Here is a 10,162-nt window from a genome sequence, read left to right on the forward strand (position 1 = left end):
GACAGAGCGTGTGGAAATCTTAACCTCTGAACATCCCATCCTTTAAGTAAAGCTCCCATTTAAGAGTAGTCCCTGGGGGCTCTGTGCTTGTCATCTTCCCCTACATTTTTGTACTGGACTGTTTATTAGTGAGCCAGCTAATGTGGAGGATAGAGAAAGAAGCAAGGCCATCCCAAACTATGGTTTTGTTCAGGGCATGTGTTTTGGAGTGGCCAATCTGTCAGCAGTCCTGCGCTCAGATTCCAGACTCTCTGTCACTGCAGTTTAATTCCTCCCTGGGCATAGATCTTTTCAAAGGCAAATGGTATCATAGAAAAAGTGGTCTTAAAATTAGACACATCTAGATTCAGTTCCCTGCTTCTCTACCTACTATTCAATTCAGAGCACATTACTACTTTCTAGGACTGAGATAGATTTCAGTGGAACAGTGCCTGCCTGGCAAGCATACGATCTTGAGTTCGATTCCCAGTACAAAAGAAAAAAACAACACCAAAACTACTTTCTATTGGTCCATTCAGGCAGCTATAACCAAATACCATAGGTCAAGTAATCTGTGAACAACAGAAATGTATTGCTCACAGTTCTGAAGGCCAGGAAGTCCCACATGGAGATACTAGGAAATTCAGTGTCTGGTGAGGGATTTCTGCTGTCACGGAGGATGTGCCTTCTAGCTGCACCTTCGCATGGCAGAAGGGCCAAACAAGACCCTTCAGGCCTCCTTTATAAGGACACTAATCCCAGTCTTGAGATTAGGCTCAGCTTTCATGATCTGCTCACCTCCTAAGGGCTCCACCTGCTAATACTGTTTACTATTACATTAGGGATTAGTTTTGATATGAGTGCTGGGGGGGGGGGTAGAGCATAGTACTCCTCTGAGCCTGAGTTCTCCCATCAGTTAGAGAGGGTATTAATACCTGTTCTGCAGAAAGTCATATTGATTAGCAGGAATGGAACTGGACTGAGTGGTAGGCAAATGCCTTTCCAAATAGGATTCCAAAAGGAAGAGCTGTGGATGTCTGGGCCCTCTCTGGTTTGCCTTTCTCTGGGGCTGCTAGAGCTGAGAGCAGGAAGCTGCTTGCATTGTCTTCCCAGCTGAGGGCTTATGTGTAATGCATTCTTCTTTGAGAGATGTTAATAAGGTAATGATCTATCTAAGCCACACATTCTCAGTGTCCTACAAGGGACAGTGAGTCATGCCTGCTAACTGTCCTTTTGCCTGCCATGGGGGTTTTAGTTACTCTGTGTTCCTTTGAGGAATGCCTGGTTCCCCTAGAACGGCCCGTAGCGGGCCTGTGTGAATGAAGTCACAGCAGGCTGGCTGTAGCTGGTATTGCACAGAGCAAGGACAGGACGGATTAATAATCTGGTGGCCTCTGGGGCTGCTCTCCTTTCCCCTCCCTTCCTCTCCACCACAGCCTCTGCTCTGCCTCAAAGAACACCAACATTCATCAAGACCAGGGTGTACTGGGAGCTCTCACAGTACCTCCAAGGCCTGGATGGAAATGCTTTCAGTAACTGGCCTGGCAGTCAGTGTAGGTAAAGTGGGGCTACTCTCCTAAACTGAAGGGCTACTCCCTGAGCTCCATCCTGGAGTTTGCTCCAAGCTTGAGTATCCTGTGACATTCTCATTCCTGTAACGCCCTAAACATCTTGTTCACTTAGAAAAAAAAAAAAAAAAGGAAAAATATCACTTTGAAACTAAAAAGAAACAAACTGACTTCTTTGGACCCTAAATATGATCCATGCTGAATAAATTAGCTAATCGATAATTCTATGCTTGCAAAACAAGGTTAATTTCAATTTGAAAACTTACAATACAGTATAGGATACAAAAGGTAGTATACAGAGTACTAAGCACTTGTCAGACACTGTCTTTTCTGCAGTGCGTGGGCCAAGACATCACACTGTCTCAACTTGAATTTAAGCATCAACGGAGTAGCGTGTTACATAGTCTTGCACAATTCCTCTAGGTCCTTGCCTGGCTGCTCCTTCTTACTCTCTAGGTTTTAGCTTAAACATCTCTTTTGAGTGTCGCTTTCCTGATCATCCTATCTAAAGCAACACCCCCACGCCCATGCCCCATTCACCACTGATTTCCATCATGTTACCTGTTCTGTTCCTTCAGAGCACTGTCTTCATTCACTACAATTATCTGTTGGAAGCCCTCTGTGGACCAAGCTTGATATCTAGTTGCAGGGAAAACAGCCCAGAATAAGAGCTATTCTCCTGGATTTTATATTCTAGTGGGAAAGACAGACAAATAGGCAGCCAACAATAAAAAAATAACGTAGTGTTCTAAAGCACTGGTTTATTACTATCCCTTAATAATGTTGTTAGCACTTTATGGACAAGTTCTGGTCTATCTTGGTTTCTGCTAAATTCCTACTGTCTAACATGGTGTTTAGCACATCGTATGTTTCAAAAATGAAGATAAAAAAGGATAGGGTTTTGAAGAGATAAACATAGATAATAGTAGTGATAAAGTAGATAAAATTCTTAGTGTAGTACCTGGAACTCAATAAACTCTTAATATAAGAGCTGAGTGTTTTTCAATTTGATTATAAAACTGTTCTTAACTACTTTGCTAGACTGTGTCTATAATAGTGATAACTATAATAATAGCTGATTATTATTATAGAATTATGTATAACAATGTACAATTACTAACTTCTACTGCATGCTATGAACTATTTAGGCATATTAAAATAATCTTATTTAATTGTAGCAACACAATAATCCTAAAAGTTAGACACTCTAAGCACCAAATTCCTATCATAAAAACCAGACCGTGGTTAGCATCAAAAACAGGTACAAACAAAGTGCCGTGCAATGGGGATACATCTTGTTTTCTTTTTTCTTTGGTACCGGGACTCAGGACTTTGTGCTTGCCAGGGAGGCACTAAGCCACTGAGGTATATCCCTGGCTATGCAGTGGAGGAAAGGAGCAGCCAGTGTGGGAAGGTGGCTGGAAAGGGTTTAATAAAGGAGGTGCTTCTGGGAGAACCTTGGAAGGGGCAAGATCCTGGCAGGGCAAAGGGGGCAGGCAGAGGGAAAGCCTGAGAAAGGGCACAGAAGAGTGCTCCATATGGTGTGCTACTCACTTCTGGCTGGAGGTGGAGTGCATGAGGGAGTGTTGGGATAGGGCTAGAAGTAGAGGCAAGGTAGCCCTCCATTGCCAACTGAAGGGATTTAAGATTCATTTCACAGGTAAAGGGGCCTTAACATATCAAAGCAGAGGAATAAAAGAACTAGAATTGTGATAGTCAGGCAGATTAACTTGGTCATAGGATAGATGAAAAGGAGGTGAGATTTGAACTCGGTGAAGGCTATTGCAGTAGCCAGGTGGTAGTTTTGGAAGGTGATGGTGGTAACAGAACGCAGGGTACACAGACTTTGAGCAGAACTCCCTGGTGGCTGCAGGGAAGGGGCAAAGGACGTGTCACACCAGGCTGGAAGGGTCTAAGCTTCCACAGTTGGTGCTCTTCTGATATCCCTGGCCCAATATTAAGTTCAGACCCAAGTAGCTTGCTAATTCTTTAACTCAGACTAGCTTTTAGCTAAAAACAGTTCTGCCTCTTGCTCTGAAGTTCCACGTCTACTCAGGAGCCAGGTGACTGAATGGCTGGCTATAGGTAGGTGGGCTTGGCTACTATCTCAGTGGGTCTGTAGACTCACCTGCTTGCAGGTGCCACAAAGATCTCAATGTCCGGTACATCTGGAACCCATGAGGATATAATTCTCTTGTTATTTACCATCCCTAGAAAAAATTGGCTGGCTGGTATACACTACATTTGGCGGGCATAAAAAAAAAATAAATTTGGTGGGTAAGGGGGGTTGATATGGGTTAAAATGTGGGTTTTACATGAATTCAGTTGTGAGTGTGTGTGCATGAGGGGTTCTGGTTGGCATCTAAAACAGTAGCAGGCATCCTATAGAGCAATTGGACCTGAGGGAAGACTTGCCATGCTAGACACAAAATAAATGATGCTTTGAAACATAGAACTTTGAATCAAAGCTCAGAAGAGTAGACCATCCTAAAAACAGTTGTTGGTCTGTACTCAACAATTCTTCTCACAATGGCAATTCCTTGTAGCATACTCTAAGGCAGGTTGTGGTAACAATTTGTTGTTTGGATTTATTAACTATTTCAGTGGTTAATAATTCTCCCAGGGATAAAAGTTTCGGGGAGTCCAGAGAAATTCATATTCTCTCTTCTGGTAATATTCCAAAAACTAAAAGCAGGGTCTCCACAGTCCATGAACAGCATTGCATAAGCTAACAGAGGCACTGCCTTGAAACTTTCTCCTCTGTGTCAGATGTGTTGTGTTTGTCCTGCCAGGCCCCCATCCACCCTTCTTTCCACCCTCTCCCTGCTCCTTGGGGTTGACAAGATGGACTGCAGGCACAAACTCCTTCCCTCTGGGTTTAGGTGAGTTTGACTTATGTGTGTGTGGTGGGGGCAAGCAGCAGATTGGATAAGAAAGGCTAAAGTTCCCTGGCTCCTGCCCTGTGCAGCCCTATGAGGATGTTTTTCTCCACCACTCCTCCTCACAGCCTTCTCAGACTCTGATCCCAGAAATAGTTCCTTCTCCAACTGCTGGAGCAATCCTCAGCCCTGGGGTGCACATAATGCCTTATGGTTTCCCTATACTATGCCAACAGCTTTATAGATAGCTCCACTATGAAATGACCCCTTTGAATTACCCTAATTTGGGTGTGGCTTTTACTGTGATATTTTGTTTCTTCAGTGTTGCCACATAGCCATTTTCCCTATAGGACCTCATCTTTGGGTGAAGAAAAACATTGATTTTTCCTCCCTCCCTCTTACCTACTCCCCACCTCAAACTCCAGTACAGAATTCCTACTTTTCCTTTCTCTGCACTGTTCTTTCTTGTTGTGGGAATTTTCACCTAGTGAACTAGGATTGACTGACTGGGTAACTAAGTAACCAGAGTGAACAAAGGTCACAGATTCAACTTTACTTTCCTCATTTACTTTCTTGTAAAACAAAACCAGTCTCTAATGGTTTTTGTGTAGTTGAGACTCTATTTCCTGTGTTGATTCTTAAGAGTAGGTTGACATGTTCAGTGCACGGTAGGAACAAGCAGCCCATCCAGTGATCTCCCAAGAAATAAAAGCAAGAACAGCTGCTAGATTTTATCAAACGTCCATCTCTGTTTTTCATCATGAGGCAGTGACAGTACTGTCTGGCGGCACAGCTCTTGTAGAACAAGCTGAGTCCGGCTCATGAAAACCCACTCATTTCTTTTAAAGCGTGTTTCCCCTCATATCCAAAGAACTAAAAGTGACCAGAATGCTGAGGTATTGACAACATACTAGTTTAATAAAGATGCAAGACATTAAAAAGAAATAATCAGAGCTAAGCATTGCTGGGAGAGGTCACACTAGCTACAGGCTAAGTTTTCTAGGTCTTGTTATAAAACCTCTGCAAACAGAACCATTTCCTGCATTCATAGCTTTCCTGGATGTAAGCTAAAGTCTCCAGCACACTGCAGAGTCTTTCTTGTCAAGCTCACCTCTCTAACTAGGGTGGGCACTACCAAATACCTAAAAGAAGCACCAAAACCAAGAGGATTTGGGGCAACAAAACGTGTCAGGTGGTCCAGCGTTTGGACCTCACATTGACGGCTCTCCTCCTCTCTTCCCCTCCCTGACTGTACCTCCGGTCCCCTTCTCTCGGGCACTTCAGGTCTGCCCCTTTGGAAAGTCCTCTCTGCGTCGTCATCCTTTGATGGAAGTGGCAGTGTGTCCTCTGAGCCCAGGGTTAAGCTCTGTGGCCTCCTCCCACGTGCTCAGTTTCTCCCAGCCGGCCCGGCCCAGCTCAGTCTTCCCTCCTCCTCTGCAGCTTAGTCCTAGTTTCTTCCTGCCGGCGTCTCCAGGCAGCGATAATGGCCTCATCATCCATTTCTCCCTCTTCCTCCCTGTCGGTGCTCCTCCGGTACTGGGACCGCCGCCCAGAGGCAAACCTTCCTTCCTCTCTGCTTTCCATCCTCTCTTTCTCCCCCTCCTCTTCAGACCTCATGAAGCTCTGCGTGAATTTCCTCTTCGCTCCAAATTCAGAGAAGTCTGACTTGGATGACTCTTCCACATCTTCCCAGTCGCCGGGCCTGGCCCAACTAGGACGTGGGAACTCGGGGGATTCTTCCCCTTGGGAGGGCTCGGGGGTCCGGCGGAAGAAGTAGGGTTCTGGGCTCCCCTCTTGAGAGCTTGTGGTCTCACTGAACGTGGACCTGGAGAACTTGTGCACCTCCCTGCCCTCCCTGGTGGAGGAAGAAGAGAACCGCGAGGTGCTTCTTACCGAGTTGCCATCGGCCTCGTTGTAGGAGGAGGTATCCTGTTCCTGTGACTGAGATTTAGAGAACTTGTAACTGGAAGATTTAGACTCAGTTTCCCGGAGCAAGGAGGATCTGGTGTACTTCCCCCTGGAACTTCCAGACCACTCACTCTGGGGAGGAGATCTTTCCTCTGTGCCTAGGCCGCTGAGCCACTTACTAATGCTGTTATCCCTGTCTTTGCCACCTCCGCTGCCATTTCCATAGTGATCAGAGACAGCCAGGGAGGAGGTGTCTGTTTCAGGCTTTTGGGAATTACTGCGGGAGGAATACCGGAAGCTCCCGATGGCACTGTCTGTGTCCTCATCCCTGTTGTCCACACCATCATCCTCATCCTCTTTGATCTTCTTCTTCTTGAAAAGGGAACTGCGCTTATTGTCCGAAGCCAGCTTCTCCAGTTTGTACTCTGACATCTTCTCCCTCAGCTCCATTTGCATCTCCTTCTCCTTCCTGCCGAGTTCCTTTAGGTCCACATTGTCAGCAAAGAGACTGTAGATGGGCTTGCTGGTCCCCCTAACGCTGCTCCCAGTCCCCTGAGCTCTAGAGCTCAGCGCGGAGCTGGAAGACAGCACAGACTGTGCATCACAGTTGGCTCTGGCGTGGCTGGGTGGCAGCAGGCAGCTCCCCAGGGAGGAGCTGCTCTGTCCACTGAGTATGGACACCTGGTCGTCCCCCAGGCAGCTGGCCGCTGGCGCAGCCCTCGAGCTTGCCACAGAAGGTGGGCGAGACAACAGCAGCATTTCATTCTGCTTCTGGGCAAGGGTCTCAGTGACTACACTGGCAATCCAGTTCTGGATGCTGGCGATGGAAATGGTGTCCCCAGGCCCCACGGGCAGGGTAGGTGGGGGAGGGGTGGGTGTGGAGGCTGAATGTGGTCCTATATTGCTTGCAGCCTGGGACAGGCGGGAATGGTGGCTCTGGGTGCTCAGCACTGATGCACTGTCCGCATCGGCGCTGACCGAGGAAGCTGCAGAGCACAGCGCCGACAGGGGGATGCTCCCGCTGGCCACCGAGCTGCCTGCCTCCCAGCTTGCCATGGACTGGCTCTCCTCCAGCGTCTGTCTGCTCCGCTCCAGGAGCTCCAGCCTGCGCTGCCTCTTCTTGGCCGAGACTGCGTCCTCCGCCTTGCTCATCTCCACCACCTCTTCCCTGTTCTCACTGCCTACCTTCTTCTGGTGCTTCAGCTTCCAGGCCTGGTACGCGCTCAGGTTGACATCCGAGAGGGTCTTCTTCTCCCCTTCTTCCTCCTCGGCACCGTGCTCGCTGCTGCCGTCCCCCGCCTCGGAGTCTCTCTTGTGAAATCCAAACTGGATCCTCTTGATCTTCCACCTTTCCAGGGCGGTGAGCTTCTCCTTGTTCCTGCTGCAGAAGTTATGGAAGGAGCTGGCCTCGGAGGTCACGCTGTCCTCATCGTCCTCCCGCAGCCTGCTACTGGCCTCCGAGCTTGCGTCCCCCTCCTCCCTCCTGCTCCGGGAGTGGTACCTGCGGGCGGCCTCCTTCTCAATCTCCAGCAGCCTCTCGTTCCACACATCCCAGGTGCTGTCGGTGGACACCGAGTCTGAGCGGCGCCTTCCACCTCGGCTCTGACTGCTCCTCTCCAGCTGCTGCTTCAACACCCGTACGTACTGGCTGTTCACGCTCTCCGAGGTGCTGCTCTCGCTCAGGGTGCGTCTGCGGATTCGCCCCACGAAGGAGCCCGCGTCACTCTCCTCCTCTTCCTCCTGCTCCTCCCGATGCCACTGCCGGTGCCCTTGGGCTTGGTACCTCTCATTTCTGCTCTGCCACTCCTGGATGATCCTCTTCACATCCTCGTCCTCATCCTCATGCCCATCCCCATCCTGGCCAGAGGCTGCAGAGCACTTGGCCTCTCCACTCTGGGGGGCCCTGCCTGTGGGCAGGCCCTGCTGCCTCCTCCACTCCGCATACAGCTTCTCCTCCTCCTCTTCATCAATGAGGGTGAGAGGCCGGGAAGCCTGGCTGGCCTTCCCCAAGGAGGAGCCGCTCAGGTGGCTCAACTGGCTGGTGGTATCATCCTCCTCCTCCACCGTCAAGTTGTGCACTCTGGCCCCAAACGTGCTCCCTATGTCCTCGCCCTCCTCTGTGTCATCCACTCCTTCCTCCCTGCCATAGTCCTCTTCCCTCTCCTCCATCAGCTTCTCATTAAGCTCCCGCAGCTGCTTCAGGAAGCCGTCATTGGGGTAGATGGCGCGCTTCTTGCGCATGGTCATCAAGGCCTCGAGGATGGCCATGTTGTGGAAGATCATCAGGTAGGCAGCCACCAGCACTGCCGACCGACTGATGCCCATTTCACTACTGACCAGGACTTTCCCTGAAAAGAGAACCAAGAGAAAATGATGTGCCAGCACAGGCTTCCCGTGGTGTTTTGCTAAAGTGCTGTCAAGATGTGCTGAGCTTAACCTGTACAGTTTGCCCCTGGGGTTTACCCATGCTCAAGTACACAAGGGATGAGGACCATTGTCCCTATATCACAAATGTCAGAGCGGTCCCCACTGTCCTTGCTTTTGAAACACTAATGTTTCTACTTTCTCTCTACAATCTCTTTCATCAGAGGGAGAAATAAAAGAATGTGGGGGCAAAAAGGAAGAAGAGGTAAAGATGACTGAATCCCCAATAGTTAAAAGCACCACCAGTCAGTCTAAACCCGAGGTTCCCCTTTATAAGATCCTCGAGGCTGGGTTCCCATCCCACGGCCTTTGCTGGATGCCTCTAGTGACAGGGAGCTCAGCAGCTCACTGATGCATGGATGCACACGCCCTGCTTTGCATCGGAGCCCTATAACTTTGGTCCTTGTTTTCACATGTCAGGGCAAAGTATAACTTTCAGCTCCTGGAAGTACCCGAGTCTCCTACAACAACATTCTACATAATCCAGGCCTTTTACACAAAAAATCCTCAAGAAGGTCACTATCATATTCTTCCCTCAAGATGTTTTTTTCTTTTCTTGGCTAAACATCTTTCAATTATTACTCATCATCTTTTCATATCCCCTTATTGTTCTAACTACTCTCCTCTAAGTGAAAAGTTGAATTTATCAGGTTTTTCTTTTGTTTGTTGTTTTCTCTAAGGAGTTTGTATTTAGGATGGAGGAAGATATTTCAGGTTCAAACTGACTCACGCAGTTCAAACTGACTCATGCAGTAGAGTGGGCCCTGGGCTCTTGGCCTTCACTCATGCCATCTGTGTTGGTCAGCTTTTCAGTCCTATAATGAAAGCCTACCTGAGGTAGGCTACTTTATAAGGAAAATAAATTTATTTTGGTTCTGGAGGTGCATCATCTGGCCTCAGTGTTTTTGTTTTGTTTTGTTTTGCAGTACTAGGGATTGAACCCAGGGCCTCTCATGAGCTAAGCAAATGCTCTACAGCTGAACTATATCCCCAGCCCTGGAGGTATGTCATCAGATGGTGGCCTTCTCACTGGAAAAGTCTTCAGGTGGTGCAGAGCATCACAGGGCAAGAGACAGACAGAGAATGCCATGCATTGTCTGCCCTTTATCGCTTTTCTTCTTCTTAAAAAGCTACCAAGGCCAGGCATGGTGGTGTACCCCTATAATTCCTGCACAGGCAGGAGGACCACAAGTTCAAGGCCAGCTTGGGTTACATAGTGACTTAGTAAGGCCCTATGGAGGGGAGGGAGGGAGGGTGAGAGGGAAGGAAGGAAGGAGGAAAAGGGAAGGGGAAAGGAAAGGAAAGGAAAGGAAAAGAAAGGAAAGGAAAGGAAAGGAAAGGAAAGGAAAGGAAAGGAAAGGAAAGGAAAGGAAAGGAAAGGAAAGGAAAGGAAAGGAAAGGAAA

General features: G+C 48.3%; 1 protein-coding gene across 1 annotated transcript in view; it reads right to left on the reverse strand.

Annotated features, from left to right (window-relative positions):
• Positions 1 to 5,318: 5,318 nt before the first annotated feature.
• Positions 5,319 to 10,162, reverse strand: part of Dusp27 (dual specificity phosphatase 27 (putative)) — a 44,793-nt gene continuing 39,949 nt past the window's right edge. The window contains exon 6 of the mRNA XM_005398234.2: positions 5,319 to 8,682. Coding sequence (XP_005398291.1) covers positions 5,843 to 8,682 — 2,840 coding nt within the window. The 3' untranslated portion in view covers positions 5,319 to 5,842. The remainder of the gene's footprint in view (positions 8,683 to 10,162) is intronic.

Source organism: Chinchilla lanigera, unplaced genomic scaffold (assembly GCF_000276665.1).
Source record: "Chinchilla lanigera isolate Chin_1 unplaced genomic scaffold, ChiLan1.0 scaffold00061, whole genome shotgun sequence".
Taxonomy (NCBI): Eukaryota; Metazoa; Chordata; class Mammalia; order Rodentia; family Chinchillidae; genus Chinchilla; species Chinchilla lanigera.